The sequence below is a fragment of the Procambarus clarkii genome, chromosome 18, assembly GCF_040958095.1.
Source record: "Procambarus clarkii isolate CNS0578487 chromosome 18, FALCON_Pclarkii_2.0, whole genome shotgun sequence".
NCBI classification, from domain to species: Eukaryota; Metazoa; Arthropoda; class Malacostraca; order Decapoda; family Cambaridae; genus Procambarus; species Procambarus clarkii.
In genome coordinates, this window is record NC_091167.1 from 27,873,931 (window position 1) to 27,894,895 (window position 20,965).

Genomic DNA, 20,965 nt, shown 5'->3' on the forward strand with positions numbered 1-20,965 from the left:
TGTGTCACCCTGGCCAGCCTCTGTCTGTGTCACCCTGGCCAGCCTCTGTCTGTGTCACCCTGGCCAGCCTCTGTCTGTGTCACCCTGGCCAGCCTCTGTCTGTGTCACCCTGGCCAGCCTCTGTCTGTGTCACCCTGGCCAGCCTCTGTCTGTGTCACCCTGGCCAGCCTCTGTCTGTGTCACCCTGGCCAGCCTCTGTCTGTGTCACACTGGCCAGCCTCTGTCTGTGTCACACTGGCCAGCCTCTGTCTGTGTCACACTGGCCAGCCTCTGGCTGTGTCACACTGGCCAGCCTCTGGCTGTGTCACACTCGCCAGCCTCTGTCTGTGTCACCCTGGCCAGCCTCTGTCTGTGTCACACTGGCCAGCCTCTGGCTGTCACACTGGCCAGCCTCTGGCTGTGTCACACTGGCCAGCCTCTGTCTGTGTCACCCTGGCCAGCCTCTGTCTGTGTCACACTGGCCAGCCTCTGTCTGTGTCACACTGGCCAGCCTCTGTCTGTGTCACACTGGCCAGCCTCTGGCTGTGTCACACTGGCCAGCCTCTGTGTCACCCTGGCCAGCCTCTGTCTGTGTCACCCTGGCCAGCCTCTGTCTGTGTCACCCTGGCCAGCCTCTGTCTGTGTCACACTGGCCAGCCTCTGGCTGTGTCACACTGGCCAGCCTCTGGCTGTGTCACACTGGCCAGCCTCTGTCTGTGTCACCCTGGCCAGCCTCTGTCTGTGTCACCCTGGCCAGCCTCTGTCTTTGTCACCCTGGCCAGCCTCTCTGTGTCACACTGGCCAGCCTCTGTCTGTGTCACCCTGGCCAGCCTCTGTCTGTGTCACCCTGGCCAGCCTCTGTCTGTGTCACCCTGGCCAGCCTCTGTCTGTGTCACCCTGGCCAGCCTCTGTCTGACTGTCACCCTGGCCAGCCTCTGTCTGTGTCACCCTGGCCAGCCTCTGTCTGTGTCACCCTGGCCAGCCTCTGTCTGTGTCACCCTGGCCAGCCTCTGTGTCACCCTGGCCAGCCTCTGTCTGACTGTCACCCTGGCCAGCCTCTGTCTGACTGTCACCCTGGCCAGCCTCTGTCTGACTGTCACCCTGGCCAGCCTCTGTCTGTGTCACCCTGGCCAGCCTCTGTCTGTGTCACCCTGGCCAGCCTCTGTCTGTGTCACCCTGGCCAGCCTCTGTCTGTGTCACCCTGGCCAGCCTCTGTCTGTGTCACCCTGGCCAGCCTCTGTCTGTGTCACCCTGGCCAGCCTCTGTCTGTGTCACACTGGCCAGCCTCTGTCTGTGTCACCCTGGCCAGCCTCTGACTGTGTCACCCTGGCCAGCCTCTGACTGTGTCACCCTGACCAGCCTCTGACTGTGTCACCCTGACCAGCCTCTGTCTGACTGTCACCCTGACCAACCCCGTTATAGTGTCTCTTCTGAATTTATGAAAATCTGTCAATTCAAAAGTGGGAAAAAAACTTTATTTATTCAAGCTTAATTCTTGGTTAACTTTATTTAAGCTGTGGTGGTGCGGAGGTTAAGGTAGGACTGAGAGAGACTCGAACCCCTGAGCCTCGACCATCACACAACACACAACTTTGTCTACACAGCATTAAAAATAATTAAACACGCTACTTCTTATATACGAAAGTTATATATTATTAAGCATTTGCCCCAAAGTTGTTCCTAGGTTAGGTTGGGTTGGGTTTGGTTAGATCTGGTTGACAAAACTATCTAAAATAGACTTGTGAGAATAGTCAAAAATTTGTACTTACTATGCACGATGGTGGAGAGATGTGCTGGTATCTTGGACCCCAGTTCGAATCCAGCAGTTTCCCTAAAAATCCACGAAAGTCTGTGAACGTTAAGCCTAGCCAAGCCTAGAGCACAATTCTTCATATATATATATATATATATATATATATATATATATATATATATATATATATATATATATATATATATATATATATATATATATATTTATATATATATATGTCGTACCTAGTAGCCAGAACGCACTTCTCAGCCTACTATGCAAGGCCCGATTTGCCTAATAAGCCAAGTTTTCCTGAATTAATATATTTTCTCTAATTTGTTTCTTATGAAATGATAAAGCTACCCATGTCATTATGTATGAGGTCAATTTTTGTTTATTGGAGTTAAAATTAACGTAGATATATGACCGAACCTAACCAACCCTACCTAACCTAACCTAACCTATCTTTATAGGTTAGGTTAGGTAGCTGAAAAAGTTAGGTTAGGTTAGGTAGTCGAAAAACAATTCATAAAAACTTGGCTTATTAGGCAAATCAGGCCTTGCATAGTAGGCTGAGAAGTGCGTTTTGGCTACTAGGTACGACATATATATATATATATATATATATATATATATATATATATATATATATATATATATATATATATATATATATATATATATATATATAATGTTTATCAAATACAAGCCCCCAGTCTCAATATCACGTCATGGCAGCACCAAGTTGGCGAATGTTGCCATGGCAATATTAAGTTAACATTGCCATAGCCACGGACCACCACAAAGTTGGCAAAAGCCTGTTGCCATGATAATGTAAAGTTAGGAGCCATCTGGCCGCCCCAACACTGGCAACGGATGGCACAGTTACTATGGCAACTCCACCCGGCAGCTGCCAGCAGTTGTCTTCGCCCGACCCGACCTAAAGCAACCTGCCTGAAGAGTCCCTCGAACCCGGGCCACGGATTTATCGAGCATTTTCGCCAACACTTTGACGAAACCTCTCCATCATTACCCCTTAGCCTTGGAGGGTCTGTTGACGTGTATTAAAACATGTCCAGAGAGGTCAACACCGTCAAGAGAGGTCAACACCGTCCAGAGAGGTCAACACCGTCCAGAGAGGTCAACACCGTCCAGAGGTCAACACCGTCAAGAGAGGTCAACACCGTCCAGAGGTCAACACCGTCAAGAGAGGTCAGCACCGTCTAGAGAGGTCAACACCGTCTAGAGGTCAACACCGTCAAGAGAGGTCAACACCGTCAAGAGAGGTCAACACCGTCAAGAGAGGTCAACACCGTCAAGAGGTCAACACCGTCCAGAGGTCAACACCGTCCAGAGAGGTCAACACCGTCCAGAGGTCAACACCGTCCAGAAGTCAACACCGTCCAGAGAGGTCAACACCGTCCAGAGGTCAACACCGTCAAAAGGTCAACACCGTCCAGAAGTCAACACCGTCAAGAGGTCAACACAGTCAAGAGGTCAACACCGTCCAGAGGTCAACACCGTCTAGAGAGGTCAACACAGTCAAGAGGTCAACACCGTCCAGAGGTCAACACCGTCCAGAGGTCAACACCGTCCAGAGGTCAACACCGTCCAGAGGTCAACACCGTCAAGAGAGGTCAACACCGTCAAGAGGTCAACACCGTCCAGAGGTCAACACCGTCCAGAGGTCAACACCGTCCAGAGGTCAACACCGTCTAGAGGTCAACACCGTTAAGATAGGTCAACACCGTCAAGAGAGGTCAACACCGTCAAGAGAGGTCAACACCGTCAAGAGAGGTCAACACCGTCCAGAGGTCAACACCGTCCAGAGGTCAACACCGTCCAGAGGTCAACACCGTCAAGAGGTCAACACCGTCCAGAGGTCAACACCGTCAAGAGGTCAACACCGTCCAGAGGTCAACACCGTCCAGAGGTCAACACCGTCAAGAGATTAACAACGCCCAGAGAGGTCAACAACGCCCAGAGAGGTCAACACCGTCCAGAGGTCAACAACGCCCAGAGAGGTCAACACCGTCAAGAGGTCAACACCGTCAAGAGAGGTCAACACCGTCAAGAGAGGTCAACACCGTCCAGAGGTCAACACCGTCCAGAGAGGTCAACACCGTCAACAGAGGTCAACACCGTCAACAGAGGTCAACACCGTCCAGAGGTCAACACCGTCAACAGAGGTCAACACCGTCCAGAGGTCAACACCGTCCAGAAAGGTCAACACCGTCAACAGAGGTCAACACCGTCCAGAGAGGTCAACACCGTCAAGAGGTCAACACCGTCCAGATGTCAACACCGTCCAGAGGTCAACACCGTCCAGAGGTCAACACCGTCCAGAGAGGTCAACACCGTCCAGAGAGGTCAACACCGTCCAGAAAGGTCAACACCGTCCAGAGAGGTCAACACCGTCCAGAGAGGTCAACAACGTCAAGATGTCAACAACGTCAAGAGGTCAACACCGTCCAGAGGTCAACACCGTCCAGAGAGGTCAACACCGTCCAGAGGTCAACACCGTCCAGAGGTCAACACCGTCCAGAGAGGTCAACACCGTCCAGAGAGGTCAACACCGTCCAGAGAGGTCAACACCGTCCAGAGAGGTCAACACCGTCCAGAGAGGTCAACACCGTCCAGAGAGGTCAACATCGTCCAGAGGTCAACACCGTCAAGAGGTCAACACCGTCCAAACGTCAACACCGTCAAGAGGTCAACACAGTCAAGAGGTCAACCCCGTCCAGAGGTCAACACCGTCTAGAGAGGTCAACACCGTCAACAGAGGTCAGCACCGTCCAGAGGTCAACACCGTCCAGAGGTCAACACCGTCTAGAGAGGTCAATACCATCCAGAGGTCAACACCGTCAAGAGAGGTCAACACCGTCAAGAGAGGTCAACACCGTCAACAGAGGTCAACACCGTCAAGAGAGGTCAACACCGTCAAGAGAGGTCAACACCGTCAAGAGAGGTCAACACCGTCCAAAGATCCACCTCAGTAGAAGAGTTGTGACCGTGGAGGGGGGGGGGCTGGAGTAGGAGGGGGGGCCACGCCCCTCCCGCCCAGAAACAGGGGGCTTCACGGGTCACTATTTACATCATTTGCGTCAGTTCCAGCAGCCTGTGTGTGCTGGCAGCCGGTGAGGTCAGCCCTCGGGGTGGGTGGAGCACCATCACGGCCCAACTGTTCCGCTCTCAAGCCCCCCCCCCCCGTACGGTGAACGATCACACATGGTTATGAAGTTATAAACATTCTTGTCCAATTCGAACTCCCCCCCCCCCCCCCCGCCCAGCCCCGCCGCCTCAGGTGGTGACCCCCGCACTGTACACTCCCGTGTCACCGCCCGCATGCGGTCTGGCCCACCGCCGCATGTATGCGTGGGCGGGTGTGGGGTGAGGGGGGGCCATGCGGGCCCACGTGCGGCCCGCATGGCCCGGCGCTGGCCGCGGCGTCCCCTCCCGTGCACTGCCGGAGGCCCACTGGAGGAATGTCGGGGCGCGCCGCCCCCTGCTCCAGCTGTGGCCGCGGCGCTGCCACCTCCACCCGGGATCAATACCGCCTCCCGCCTCCCACACCACTCAATGGCAACGCCGCCTGGAGCCAGGCGCCTGGCAGGCCTCAGCTGGCCGGCGCCTCTCCTGCTGCTGCTGCTGCCTCTCCTGGCACTCTCCCCGCCTCTCCTGGCACTCTCTCCGCCTCCTGGCACTCTTCTGGCACTGGCACTCTCTCCCCGCCTGCACCATCATGGCTCACCACCTCCAGCAGAAACGAGCGCGTTCTCGGGAGCGCGAGGGTGGGACTGGACCACGCCCCCTTGCTCCAGCTGGCGCGGCATGAAGGGGGGGGGGGCATGTCGCCCCCCTCATAATACCTCACAAGGACGCCAGCCCCCCTCATAGTGGGCATCTCCCTCATACACACCCACGCCCTCCCACGCCCACTCTTACACCCGTCCCGAACGGGTCAAAATGACTGTGGGTGTAAGGAGATACCACAGCGGGGCACTCGACCAGTGATGCCCGAAAGACGGGGCTTAGGAGCTGACGCCCGACCCTGCACGCTCAACCAGGTGAGCACACGCAATGACAAGACCGCACGCAAAAATAACCAAATGAACGCCTTTAGGACGTCTTGGTCTGGAGGCTGGGAGTGTGTATACACACACAGGGGGGGGCGGTGGCTGAGCGGACAGCACGCTGGACGCTTGATCCTGTGATCCCCGGGTTCGATTCCGGGCGCCGACGAGAAACAATGGGCAGTGTCTTTCACTCTGAATGCCCCTTTTAGCTAGCAGTAAATAGGTACCTGGGAGTTAGTCAGCTGTCACGGGCTGCTTCCTGGTGTGTGTGTGTGTGTGTGTGTGTGTGTGTGTGTGTGTGTGTGTGTGTGTGTGTGTGTGTGTGTGTGTGTGTGTGTGTGTGTGTGTGTATGTGTATGTGTAGGCAGACTGCACTCTTCCTTGGCTCCCACAAAGCATTCGACACTATCCTGCCTAACAGACATTTTAACTAGTGAACACTGCTGGAATACCTGAGAGAGAGAGAGTGCTGATCCGGGCGAGGAAGCACCAATCAGGACTTAAGCAAAGGACCAAAGGAAGAGGAGCGATAAGCGTAATGAGACAGGGAACGAGCGGAGTGCCACAAGGGTCGACACCAGGCTCCAGTGACCTCGTCAATACATGTCCACGACATGACAAGAGCCATCAGGCGCACATCAATGATTACTGCAGATGCCAAACTAGCGAGACCATTCCAAACACATCACAGTTAACTTTTACATCACAAACAGTAACCACACACACACACACACACACCCACACACCCACACACGCACACACACACACACACACACGGTTCAGAGGCTGGAAAAGGTTCAAAGGTTTGCCACCAGACTAGTACCCGAGCTGAGAGGTATGAGCTACGAGGAGAGACTACGGGAATTAAACCTCACTTCGCTGGAAGACAGAAGAGTTAGGGGGGACATGATCACCACATTCAAGATTCTCAAGGGAATTGATAGGGTAGATAAAGACAGGCTATTTAACACAAGGGGAACACGCACAAGGGGACACAGGTGGAAACTGAGTGCCCAAATGAGCCACAGAGATATTAGAAAGAACTTTTTTAGTGTCAGAGTGGTTGACAAATGGAATGCATTAGGAAGTGATGTGGTGGAGGCTGACTCCATACACAGTTTCAAGTGTAGATATGATAGAGCCCAGAAGGCTCAGGAATCAGTACACCTGTTGATTGACGGTTGAGAGGCGGGACCAAAGAGCCAGAGCCAGAGCTTTTCTGCAAGCACAACTAGGTGAGCACACACACACACACACACACACACACACACACACACACACACAAACACACACACACACACACACACACACACACACGCACACACGCACACACGCACACACGCACACATGCACACACGCACACACGCACACACGCACACATACACACATACACACACATACACACATACACACACACACACACACGCACACACACACACACACACACACACACACACACTCAGCAGCAAGTCTGAAAAATAGACTTAATGGACCTCAATCCCCCTAAAATAAAAAGTTATGAACATAGAAACAGGAAAATAGGAACACATTAGCACACCAACAACACTGTGACACATATCCCGCCCAACTGTTAAGAACCCAGCCTTAAGTAAAGACATATACAACCTACGTCAGACGCACTCTGAGATTCACACCACCAAAAGGCACACAACAGGAACAAGTTGAGAACACTCCCTGTGGCGCGGGTGGTTGTACTCGTGTCACCGGTGGCGTCCGGCGTTCGAGTCCAGGAATGGGAGCGTTCGACTGGGTACGGATCCTTAGGTGTTTCCCCTTGTTAACCCATTGTCTGACCGTGTTTAACGGGTGTGAGGGGGAGTTGTTGTGTGGGGGGGAGAGGGTGTGAGAGAGTGTGAAGAGCAGAGGTGCCATAGGCACAATCAGAGAACACTGTATAAACATCAGAGGTCCAGTGAAGAGCAGGGGTGCCATAGGCACAATCAGAGAACACTGTATAAACATCAGAGGTCCAGTGAAGAGCAGGGGTGCCATAGGCACAATCAGAGAACACTGTATAAACATCAGAGGTCCAGTGAAGAGCAGGGGTGCCATAGGCACAATCAGAGAACACTGTATAAACATCAGAGGTCCAGTGAAGAGCAGGGGTGCCATAGGCACAATCAGAGAACACTGTATAAACATCAGAGGTCCAGTGAAGAGCAGGGGTGCCATAGGCACAATCAGAGAACACTGTATAAACATCAGAGGTCCAGTGAAGAGCAGGGGTGCCATAGGCACAATCAGAGAACACTGTATAAACATCAGAGGTCCAGTGAAGAGCAGGGGTGCCATAGGCACAATCAGAGAACACTGTATAAACATCAGAGGTCCAGTGAAGAGCAGAGTTGCCATAGGCACAATCAGAGAACACTGTATAAACATCAGAGGTCCAGTGAAGAGCAGAGTTGCCATAGGCACAATCAGAGAACACTGTATAAACATCAGAGGTCCGCGGTGAATAAGTTCCTTCTGGAGTCTCTCTGAAACCAGTTCGCGTCTCTAGTTTCCTGCTATGACCATCCTGCTGTTCCTAGCTTCGAACAATGCTGCTCTACATTATTATTTTCCTTTACAATCTTATATGTTGTTATCATGTCCCCCCCTTTCTCCCCTTTCCTCCAGTGTTGTAAGGTCCAGTTTTCTCAGCCTTTCCTCATAGCTCAATCCCTTCAGCTCAGGAACGAGTCTCGTTGCATAGCTTTGGACCTATTCTAGTTTCTTCTTCGTCATTTTTCAGGTCGTGGTTCGATGCTGGTGATGGAAGAGTGAGTCTCACCTTGGCTGTATATAGGACCCGGGAAGCCTCTTTGTCCAAGTTCATGAAGGACACCCCCGAGTGTCCAGTATGTGGCCAGTATGTGTCCAGTATGTGGCCATGTGGCCAGTATGCCTCATACAGCTGTTGATAGTCAATTAATATGGGCTTCTGGCATCAGGTTTGGGAGTCATGTACACTCCCAGATATTTCTCCTTTTCTGATTGAAGAATCTGTCTACCCTTCATCCTGTACTGTTGTACTGGCCATCGCACTCTTGTTCCCATCCCCCATAACCTTGCATTTGGCTGGGTTAAATTCTAGCAGCCATTTGTCAGACCACTTCCGTATTGGACGAGAACTGACTCTTGGAAATATTGTTAAGATAACTACCACCAGGAGTCAACGGTCTGGCCAATATTTGCCCGGGAACCCGGCCCGGGGAATCAACACATTATTGATTTAGCAATACAGGTTGGGCTTAAGTTCCCGGCCCAAGACCATATATTACTTTCATTTCTGTGGCCAGATTCACGAAAGCACTTACGCAAACACTTGCGAACGTGTACATCTCTCCTTAATCTTTGACGGCTTTGGTTACATTTATTAAACAGTTTACAAGCATGAAAACTTGCCATTCAACTGTTGTTATTGTTATAAACAGCCTCCTGGTGCTTCGGAGCTCATTAACTGTTTAATAATTGGAAACAAAGCCGCCAAAGATTGAGAAAAGATATACAGGTTCGTAAGTGTTTGCGTAAGTGCTTTTGTGAATCTGGCCCCTGATTTCTAACAGCATACAATCTTTATCAATGTTAGTGTATCGAGATGTTGGGATACAAGTGTCACACTATACAGGTGTGTGACAGACACACCCTGTCACACCTGTCATGTGTCACACTATACAGGTGTGTGACAGACACACCCTGTCACACCTGGCATGTGTCACACTATACAGGTGTGTGACAGACACACCCTGTCACACCTGTCATGTGTCACACTATACAGGTGTGTGACAGACACACCCTGTCACACCTGTCATGTGTCACACTATACAGGTGTGTGACAGACACACCCTGTCACACCTGGCATGTGTCACACTATACAGGTGTGTGACAGACACACCCTGTCACACCTGGCATGTGTCACACTATACAGGTGTGTGACAGACACACCCTGTCACACCTGGCATGTGTCACACTATACAGGTGTGTGACAGACACACCCTGTCACACCTGTCATGTGTCACACTATACAGGTGTGTGACAGACACACCCTGTCACACCTGTCATGTGTCACACTATTCAGGTGTGTGACAGACACACCCTATCACACCAGTCATGTATCACGATAACAACCGATGATATCCTGAGTCAGGGAAGCAAGAGCGTTTCTTAAAATGATTGCTAAGCTTCCAAATTAATTCAGTGTGACCACCGTCGCTATATCTGGAGTATCCTTAATATATGTGTGGCATGTGTCTCTGGCTTCCACACTGGAAGAGTCCTGTACTAAGCAATACTACATTCTCCTCGTCTCTGTCTGTCTGTCTGTCTGTCAGAAGACGGGAGAGCGACAGGAAATGTGTTTATCTGCGGTGACGTTTATTCGCATTTTAATGGCTTCTTGAGAGAGTCGAGGACTGATGTCTGGCTGGGAGTCCACCTCCCAGCAAGTCTGGAGGTCCACCTCCCAGCAAGTCTGGAGGTCCACCTCCCAGCAAGTCTGGAGGTCCACCTCCCAGCAAGTCTGGAGGTCCACCTCCCAGCAAGTCTGGAGGTCCACCTCCCAGCAAGTCTGGAGGTCCACCTCCCAGCAAGTCTGGAGGTCCACCTCCCAGCAAGTCTGGAGGTCCACCTCCCAGCAAGTCTGGAGGTCCACCTCCCAGCAAGTCTGGAGGTCCACCTCCCAGCAAGTCTGGAGGTCCACCTCCCAGCAAGTCTGGAGGTCCACCTCCCAGCAAGTCTGGAGGTCCACCTCCCAGCAAGTCTGGAGGTCCACCTCCCAGCAAGTCTGGAGGTCCACCTCCCAGCAAGTCTGGAGGTCTACCTCCCAGCAAGTCTGGAGGTCCACCTCCCAGCAAGTCTGGAGGTCCACCTCCCAGCAAGTCTGGAGGTCCACCTCCCAGCAAGTCTGGAGGTCCACCTCCCAGCAAGTCTGGAGGTCCACCTCCCAGCAAGTCTGGAGGTCCACCTCCTAGCGCGATTGAACGGGCCGGCCTTGGAGGGGGTGGGGGGTGGGGGGGTGGACCCTACCACAAACAAGCCATATGGCCTCAACAAACTATCTCTCTCATACAAAAATCAATTAGAACAATGATCCCTCAGACACCACGCCCCAACCACCTCTGCCACCACCACCACCTTCACCACCAATACCTAACACAACCACCACAACAGCCATCACCACCACACAACCACTAACCTCTATAGCCACTAACACACAATGAGTGTAGAGAAGCAGGCAGGAGTAACTGGTAAGGGCGCTCCAGTGGATAAGGGAGTACCTAAGCAATAGGAAGCAGAGAGTTACAGTGAGGGGTGAGACCTCAGAATGGCGTGAAGTCACCAGTGGAGTCCCACAGGGCTCTGTATTCGGTCCTATCCTGTTTCTGATATACGTAAATGATCTCCCAGAGGGTATAGACTCATTCCTTTCAATGTATGCTGATAATGCCTCAATTAGGAGAATGATTAAGACAGAGGGACAGCATGAGAATTCAAGATAACCTGGAACAAATGGCTGTTAGAGGTCAACCACAGTAAATGTAAAGTAGTGAAAATAAGCATAGGGAGCAGGAGGCCAGATACAAGGTACCATTTCAGAGATGAAAGTCTTCAAGAATCTGAGAGTGAGAAGGGTTAATCTCACGCCAGAAATGTCCCCTGAAGCCCACATCAAGTAGATATCATCAGCGGCATATGCCAGGTTGGCCAACATAAGAACGGCCTTTAAAAACTTGTGTAAGGAATCGTTTAGAATGTTGTATACCACATATGTCAGACCAATCCTGGAGTATGCAACTTCAGCATGGAGTCCGTATCTCGTTAAGCACAAGACTAAATTGGAAAAAGTTCAGAAGAATACAACCAGACTAGTTCCCGAACTGAGGGATATGAGCTACAAGAAGACACTATGAGAGCTAAGCCTCACGTCCCTGAAAAACAGAAGCTTCTGGAGACATGACCACTGACATACAAGATTCTCAGAGGAATTGATAGGGTAGATAAAAACAGTTTAAGACCGGAGCACACACACACAAGGGGTCACAGGTAGAAACTAAGTACCCAAATGAGCCAGAGAGAGATTAGAAAGAACTTTAGTTTGAGAGTAGTTAACAAATGGAATGCATTAGGCAGTGATGTGGTGGAGGCTGACTCCATACACAGTTTCAAGTGATAGATATGATAGAGTCCAATACGCTCAGGAATTTGTACACCATGTTAATTGACAATTGAGAGGCGGGACCGAAGAGCCGAAGCTCAACCCCCGCAAGTACAACTAGGTATATACAACTAGATGAATACATTCACACACACATTAAAACACAAAGAAATCCGAAAAGATGCAGAAGTTTACAACGAGGCTCCTCTCGGAATTACGAGGGATGGGGGGTATGAAGAGAGACTGAAAGAACTAAAGCTGACGACGCTAGAAAAGAGCAAAAGAGGGGAGGAGGGAGACATGATGAAGCATAAAGAATATAAGAGGACTGACAGAGTGGAAAAAAATATGAAATGTTCAATGAATAACAATAGAACAAGAGGCCAGGGATGTTAAGAGATGAACAAATCCACAAGGGCCGTGATGAGGATTCGAACCTGCGTCCGAGAGCATCCTATACGCTGAAGGGGACGACGACGTTTCGGTCCGCCCTGGACCATTCTCAAGTCCTAGATGCTGCCTTAATCGACTGAGCTACGACATGGTAAAAGGAGTTGAAACCGAAGTTCTACTAAACTTACTGGATCTTAAGAGATGTTTGGAAGTTTTCATTTAACGTAAGTGGGAAAAGTTTAATTAACTAAAGGAGCACATTGTAGATGCAAACGCCATTTATCCTTTTTAATGATAGATATGATACAGAAAAAGGCCCAGAGTCATTACATTTAACACTGTATTAGAAAGGTTCCGAACTTAAGTTCGATCCTGCAGGCACCAAGAGACGAGTACACCTCCCCCCCCCCCACACACACATCCATTACTAGTTTTGTTTAACGGTGTTAAAACCACAGAGAGTAAACTCTTTGATCTGGGAACTCCACAAGGAGGGGTCCTCAGCCCCCTTGTTCTTCAACTTTCTAATGCATGAACTTATAAAAGATCTTCCAGCCAATAATGAAGACTCGGTCATCTATTATACTGATGATGTATGTGTTTACAGCCTGTGTGTTTACAGGCTGTGTGTTTACAGGCTGTGTGTTTACAGCCTGTGTGTTTACAGGCTGTGTGTTTACAGCCTGTGTGTTTACAGCCTGTGTGTTTACAGCCTGTGTGTTTACAGCCTGTGTGTTTACAGGCTGTGTGTTTACAGGCTGTGTGTTTACAGGCTGTGTGTTTACAGGCTGTGTGTTTACAGGCTGTGTGTTTACAGGCTGTGTGTTTACAGGCTGCCTCCGAGCCTAGAATGTCAGTTCTGATCGATGCTTTTGCTACTAGAGCTGAGGAATGTGGCCTCCTTATCGCTACAGAGATGAGGAGTCCCCCATACAGTAAGGATAAAGTCCATAGGAGAAAGGTTAAACTCGTGCCCTCATTCCGTGTGGTATTCCACCAGCCTAATTATCATATAGATGGGCGAGCACTTGAGAACTGCGAGTCTTACAGATACCTTGGTGTCCCCATTAACGACCCTGGGTACCTTTCTTCTCTCAAGAGGAGACTCTGGGAGAGGTTAAAGCTCTTGCGGGTCCTTGATGGTGTCAATCATGGACTTAACGTGAGACTTGCTAGAATGTTTTATGTATCATTTATACACTCTGTGATTGACTACAATGCTCTACATCTCACACTGTATACTGACAAAGAGCTGAAATCTCTTGAAACCTTGCAAAATGAAGCTATGCGTCTCATCCTTGGGGCTCCAAAGTCCACGAGAATAGTTAATATGAGAGCAGAGTTAAAATTACCTACCATAAGTGAGAGAATTTTGTCTATTAGCACAGTTTTCGGCGTGAAGGCACTGAGTAGATCTAGACAACACATGAAGTTTCAAGCTAAACTTTCTAATATGCTGCACTCACCTGAGGTCTATAGAAGGAGAGCGAAATTTCCATTATGCATTTTGGTTCTACAAGGTTGCCAACTCCATCATAATATTAAATATATACCCAATTCGATTAATGATTAATCAACCAATTACTCCATGGGATAACTGAGCTATTTTTTGGTTTAGGGTTTCTATCCCTCTGACTAGTACTCTTGCATCTTGGTTTAATTGGAAGAGGAGTTCTTCAAAGGTCATCTTTGTTGAGGTGAAGAAAAAGAAATTAATAACTGTAGAATGTATTACACTTATTATAAAATTTACACAATGTTTCGAACCTACATGGTTCATCCTCAAGTGATAAGACAATACAAGGTGTGTTAGATTTATGCCAGTAAGAGGACCGGTGAAGACAAGTAGACCTATACAAATGGGACAAGAATAAAGGGAAAGTTAAGGTATAAAAGAAAAAAAGGCGAAAATAGGGGACGAAGATTATACAAAGATTAATCAGGTGTAGTAGGCCTAACATGTTGGCCTAAAACACACACACACACACACACACACACACACACACACACACACACACACACACACACACACACACACATTGCATTAGGCAGTGATGTGGTGGAGGCTGACTCCATACACAGTTTCAAGTGTAGATATGATAGAGCCCAATAGGCTCAGGAACCTGTACACCTGTTGATTGACGGTTGAGAGGCGGGACCAAAGAGCCAGAGCTCAACCCCCACAAACACAACTAGGTGAGTACACACACACACTTTAGGCCTATATTGAGGTCACCCCCCCCCCCAAGGATGAACTATTGGCCGTCACAGGATGCAACCTTCAACAGCTGGTTAACTTCCGGCTACCTATTTACTGCCAGGTGAACAGATGCACTAGGTGAAAGGAAAAGTACCCCACCCATTTCTGTCCCGCCCCGGGAATCGAACTCGGGAATGCCCAACTGTGAGAGTGAAGTCAGATGTATTGAAAGACCTTCACTTGCAACCGTCACACATCCCCTCACGACCCCGGCCGAGCTTCAGCTCCCGGGGTCCAGCCTGAGCGCTGCAGTCTGTGATCTTCACCGCCTTCTGCTTCCTCCTTCTGACAATCAGACTTTCAATTCAAACGGCCAATCAGGTCCAGAAAGTTTCCGCCCGCTCTTCCAACAGCTTCTGATTAATCCTCAGAGATCCATTATTTGCTAATTGGACTAATTCTTCCAAGTCGGCCAGTGCTCCGGCGAATCAGAGCGCGCGGCAGGCTTCCTGTCCCCAGCACCCACCAATCAACAACAGCAGCACCGCGCCAGACCTATTCTGATTGGTCGACATGCCTATCTCTTATTTCTCCACCAATCACCGACCGATACGTGGCGCCTGGACATTGGCCCAGCACATCCGCGACACCAAAAAATCTTCAAGAGATTAAATGCAGCAATATACTCATTAGGTCACCACTCGTAACCTGACATAATCTCTATATATATCAACTCATGTGTCGATATAGTCAGGTATATGTGGTATATGGACGTCGTATATGGTATATACGAGGTCAGACGCTTAGCGCTAGCCTCGCTCAGCTTTCCAAGATGGCGGTGTGGGAGTGACATGGGCCGGTTGGGATTGGCTCGCGCGCTACACTTAATAAATATGAGCATCTATAGGCCCCCCTTTTCCCCCTCCCCTCCCCCCGTCCCAATCCATGCGAGGCTTAAAATCTGAACCACACATTCTGTTTGTCGTAGAATTGTTTAGGAGTGTTAGTGCTTTTTAATATTCAATTTTCTGCAAGAGAGAGAGAGAGAGAGAGAGAGAGAGAGAGAGAGAGAGAGAGAGAGAGAGAGAGAGAGAGAGAGAGAGAGAGAGAGAGAGAGAGAGACATGGAGGGATGGGGATGCTGCGAGGGAGGGAAGAAGAGACCGGAGAAGAGGAGGAGCGAAGTGTTGATAGAAAGAGAGAGAAGGATGTTGGGAGAGAGGACGTAGGGGGCATTGGGAGAAAAGGAAGGGATAGGAGGAGAGAGGGAAATGGGACGAGAAAGGTGGAGAGGACAGAGAAAGACGGAGAGAAGGGAGAAAAGTGAAGAGAGAGTAATTTTGAAAGAGATGAGAGAGGAAGATAAGAGAGGAGAGAGAGAGAGTTAGGGGAAGGCACGGGGGAGAGAGCCAGGCCCAGCAGGGAGCCCCGTGCAGACACAAACATCAACCTGGTCCTTGTAAACACTGATCAGTCTTGGACACTAACTGACAGACCATCACATACATTCATAGTTGTTTGTCCCGACGTAACTCTATAAAAATCAACCCACCCCCCTCAACGCACGCACACACGCACACCTCACACACACAGGAGGGACCTACTCCTCCCCCCAGGACCTGTCCCCAGCAGCGGCAGGGGACACGGGGTATGAGGTATTGACTGCATAAGGGCGCCACACCTATACCTTCTATCATCAGCGGCTTCGTGGTGGAGGTCAGGCTTCCGTCAGCACGCCCCCCTCCCCCGTGGCACGCCCACAGCCCGCTTTCCCTTCCTGGCACGGCTCCCCCCGTGGCACGCCCACCACTCCCACAGCACTGGTTGATACCTGGTTGATGGGGTTCTGGGAGTTCTTCTACTCCCCAAGCCCGGCCCGAGGCCAAGCTAGGCTTAACACGACACAGAGGGAAATAAACTATAAGGAAAGAAAAAGAGAGGTTGTCTGCCACTCTAACATCAACATGTGTATATATATATATATATATATATATATATATATATATATATATATATATATATATATATATATATATATATATATATACATATACATACATAAATACAACTCCATACATACCAGCAGTGCAGCTTCTTGTAATGAATACCTTTGGTGGTGTTATTTCCAACGGTCACCCTGGCGGAGACTTGAACGGTGGTGGAAGTACTCATCCTGTGACACCCTTGGTGGCGGTGTAGCGTGACACTCGTGTGGTGTCGCGTGTGTGTCTGCGTGAGTGTGTCTGCGTGAGTGTGTCTGCGTGAGTGTGTCTGCGTGAGTGTGTCTGCGTGAGCGAGTTTGCGCGAGTCTGCGTGCGCGCTCCATAATTTTCCAGGGATTTCTCATTTAGAATTGTGTTAATATCCACATGCGGAAATATAATTGTCACTATGCACTTATACATAAATGTACGCACGTACACAATGCATGTACTCACGTACACAGTCATGTACTCACGTACACAGTCATGTACTCACGTACACAGTCATGTACTCACGTACACAATGCATGTACTCACGTACACAGTCATGTACTCACGTACACAGTCATGTACTCACGTACACAGTCATGTACTCACGTACACAGTCATGTACTCACGTACACAGTCATGTACTCACGTACACAGTCATGTACTCACGTACACAGTCATGTACTCACGTACACAGTCATGTACTCACGTACACAGTCATGTACTCACGTACACAGTCATGTACTCACGTACACAGTCATGTACTCACGTACACAGTCATGTACTCACGTACACAGTCATGTACTCACGTACACAGTCATGTACTCACGTACACAGTCATGTACTCACGTACACAGTCATGTACTCACGTACACAGTCATGTACTCACGTACACAGTCATGTACTCACGTACACATGTACGCACGTACACATTCATATACGCACTAGAGTAGGCTGCTGTACAAGTTTGTGAAGCGCAAGAGGTGACCAGCGACGCACCATCAGGACGGACGGACGGTTCAAGGACTGGTGACGGACTGTCCAGCAGACGGGGGGGGGGGGGGGAAGAGAGGAACGAGTGGACAGAGAGACGGATCGGGAGGAGGTACATGACCGACGGAATGACGGGTACAAAAAGACAGGAGACGGCTGCCATAACAAACGCATAGACAGCACACCAAACCACATAACACTCAAGTAGGTAACAGACAGACAGACAGACTCACATACAGCACGTATATAGACAGAAGACAGATACATATAACATACACACAACACCTCAATCCATATCCAACCCAAGCAGCTTTCAGTTCCAATACCCTTAACATTATATATATATATATTATATATATATATATATATATATATATATATATATATAATACATATATATATATAATATACATTCATACTGTATAACATATCAAAATACAAGTCATGAAATATAGATCAATTTTGTGCCAATTAGAAGCCGTGACTCGGGGCACCCGTCCAGAGTGACGGGTGAAAGGGAAATTAACACCTAACATAATGTTAATTTGGGGAGATAAATGATTAATTGTGTCCCCTAACAGCCTCGTTCAGCTGTTAGCAGACTACCTCATTACCTCATCCAGCGACGCCATCACAATCTTTTTTTTCTCCACCGAATCGCTAAAAATAATCGACTGAGTTAATTGGTCTCGTCTGTCAGTTAACTGGTTAGTTAACTGGTCTAATTTACCTACCTGTTGGCCAATTGGATTATTAACCTATCGACGCTCGTCGACTAACAAGCCCACGATAGTCGACTTTTTTAAATAATTACTCAACGACGTTCTTTTTACAGTTTTAATTAATTTTGTGGAGCAAAATGTTCTACGTGATTTACAAAAAAGTGTGTACTCACCTTGTTGTGCTTGCGGGGGTTGAGCTTTGGCTCTTTGGTCCCGCCTCTCAACCGTCAATCAACTGGTGTACAGGTTCCTGAGCCTACTGGGCTCTATCATATCTACACTTGAAACTGTGTATGGAGTCAGCCTCCACCACATCACTTCCTAGTGCATTCCATTTATTAACTACTCTGACACTGGAAATATTCTTTCTAACGTCTCTGTGGCTCATCTGGGTACTCAGTTTCCACCTGTGTCCCCTTGTTCGTGTCCCACCCGTGCTGAAGAGTTTGTCTTTGTCCACCCTGTCAATTCTCCTGAGAATTTTTTAGGTGGTTATCATGTCTCATGTCTACCCTTACTCTTCTGTTTTCCAGGGACGTGAGGTTCAGCTTCTTTAGCCTTTCCTCGTAGCTCATACCTCTCAGTTCCGGGACGAGTCTGGTGGCACACCGCTGAATCTTCTCTAACTTTGTCTTGTGTTTAAAAAGGTATGGACTCCAGGCTGGAGCTGCATACTCCAGGATTGGTCTGACATAAGTGGTATACAGGATCCTGAACGATTCATTACACAAATTTGTAAAGACAGTTCTTATTTTGCCCAGTGTAGCATATGCCGCTGATGATATCCTTTTGATGTGGGCTTCTGGGGACAGGTTCAAGCCTGTTCATATTCTCCAGGCCACGAACACGTACTTCCTGTCCCACCCGGGGAATCGAACTCGGGTTCCCTCGCCTGAGAGAGAAGGACGTAGACCACTGTACTACGGGGACCCATTACATAGTCTCAAGGAAACTCACCAACTTAACGACCCATAAAGATGACAGTTCCTCTAACAATCCGTCACGCGGAGACGTAGTTAGGTGTGAGGACACGATGGTACCCCCTTCCCCCCACGCCCCACGCCCCACGTGCAGTCCCCCCCCCCCCCGTGCGCAGGCTCATTCGCCTGTGGGCACGTGCACGGGACATGTAGTTCGGCCCGTGCATAATCGTCCACGTGCACGCCGAGCGCATCACCTGTTGTTAAAGATTCGCTCCCTGGAACAAAGTTGCAAGTAGCACGGGCTATGGTGAGCCCGTAAGCGCCTCACCGCCGAGCGCAGGTGTAACTACAGGAGGGGCGGGAGCACAATCGTTCCGGCGTTTAACCGGGAAGATGCTGGTGTTGGCGCCTGGTGATGGGCCGGCGCGCGCGCGTGCACTCCCCGGAACCCCTCCCCCCGCCCCCCAACACGCAACACTACTTTCATTTTCACGTACACGCACGCACACACACACGCACACACACACGCACACGCCGCCTCGCAGCCGAGCGGACAGCGCTGGGGGTGAGGGGGGGGGGGTCGTAGTCCTAAGGGCCCGGGTACGATTCCTAGCGGAGGCAGAAACATATGGGCAGTTTCTTTCACCTGATGGCCCTGTTCACCAAGCGGGTCGTGTTCCAGGGGGGGAAAACTAGTACAGGGTGACTCATCACGAGCCTCACTCTACAGGGAAAAGTTCTGAAACACCCGGTAACACCAGTCCGAATTCCTGTACCTGTGTTGAGACAGAGAGAGATGATGCTGTTGACACAGACAGACAGACAGGTGACAGGTACATGACACCAAGAAAAGAGACAGAGACGACATCAAGAAGACACAGAGACACGACATCAAGAAGAGACAGAGAGACATCAAGAAGAGACAGACAGGCGACAGAGATATAGAGAGCGTGGCGACAGAGAGGGGGGACTAAAACATGTTACTATCAGTATATTTTAGTATGGGGGGGGGGGGAGGGGGCTGGGAGAGTGATAGATGATACACCTAGTTGGTTCTCTGCTAAATGTGGTGCTGCGATGCTCTCCCCCTCACCCCTCCCTCACCCCTCCCTCACACACACACACACTTTTGTAAGAAACTTGTGTAAGGAATCTTTCAGAACCCTGTATACCACTAATGTCAGACCAATCCTCGAGTATGCAGCTCCAGCCTGGAGTCCATACCTAGTTAAACACAAGACAAAGAGAAGATTCAGCGGTATGCCACCAGACTCGTCCCGGAACTGAGAGGAATGAGCTACGAGGAAAGGCTAAAGGAGCTGAACCTCACATCCCTGGAAAACAGAAGAGTAAGGGGAGACATGATAACCACCTACAAAATTTTCAGGGGAATTGACAGGGTGGACAAAGACAAACTCTTCAGCACGGGTGGGACACGAACAAGGGGACACAGGTAAAAACTTAGTACCCAGATGAGCCACAGAGACATTAGAAAGATTTTTTTCAGTGTCAGAGTAGTTAATAAATGGAATGCACTAGGAAGTGATGTGGTGGAGGCTGACTCCATACACAGTTTCAAGTGTAGATATGATAGAGCCCAGTAGGCTCAGGAACCTGTACACCAGTTGATTGACGGTTGAGAGGCGGAACCAAAGAGCCAAAGCTCAACCTTCGCAAGCACAATTAGGTGAGTACAATTAGGTGAGTACACTTGAATTCTACGACCAGGCAAGAAAGAGAAGGGTGGGCAGACTGCATATTTTTGGATTGCCAGAAAGCCTTTGATACAGTATCATA

At 49.5% G+C, this 20,965-nt stretch overlaps 3 protein-coding genes across 3 annotated transcripts in view; 2 read left to right on the plus strand and 1 right to left on the minus strand.

Annotated features, from left to right (window-relative positions):
• The window catches only part of LOC138366034 (serine/arginine repetitive matrix protein 5-like), an 8,208-nt gene extending 4,521 nt beyond the window's left edge, over positions 1 to 3,687 (plus strand). The window contains exon 3 of the mRNA XM_069326756.1: positions 2,812 to 3,687. Within this exon, the coding sequence (XP_069182857.1) occupies positions 2,812 to 3,687 (876 nt within the window). The remainder of the gene's footprint in view (positions 1 to 2,811) is intronic.
• Positions 3,688 to 4,173: 486 nt separating this feature from the next.
• LOC138366035 (uncharacterized) lies at positions 4,174 to 4,731 on the plus strand. Its single transcript, XM_069326757.1, has one exon. It carries the CDS (start codon positions 4,174 to 4,176, stop codon positions 4,729 to 4,731), a length of 558 nt encoding a protein of 185 aa, XP_069182858.1.
• Positions 4,732 to 10,199: 5,468 nt separating this feature from the next.
• LOC138366036 (uncharacterized) lies at positions 10,200 to 13,860 on the minus strand. Its single transcript, XM_069326758.1, has 2 exons — positions 13,828 to 13,860; positions 10,200 to 10,835 (listed from the first exon to the last, which is right to left on the minus strand). Exons 1-2 carry the CDS (start codon positions 13,858 to 13,860, stop codon positions 10,200 to 10,202), a joined length of 669 nt encoding a protein of 222 aa, XP_069182859.1.
• Positions 13,861 to 20,965: the final 7,105 nt, after the last annotated feature.

What these genes read in the sequence shown, in the direction of transcription:
- LOC138366035 (XM_069326757.1), top strand. Translation starts at nt 4,174, where the DNA reads ATGTCAACAACGTCAAGAGGTCAACACCGTCCAGAGGTCAACACCGTC.
- LOC138366036 (XM_069326758.1), bottom strand. Translation starts at nt 13,860, where the DNA reads ATGGAAATTTCGCTCTCCTTCTATAGACCTCAG. An exon ending in TCTCCTTCTATAGACCTCAG is followed by an intron (nt 10,836 to 13,827) that starts GTGAGTGCAGCA and finishes TGTTTGTGGTAG; the next exon opens with GGTCCACCCCCCCACCCCCC.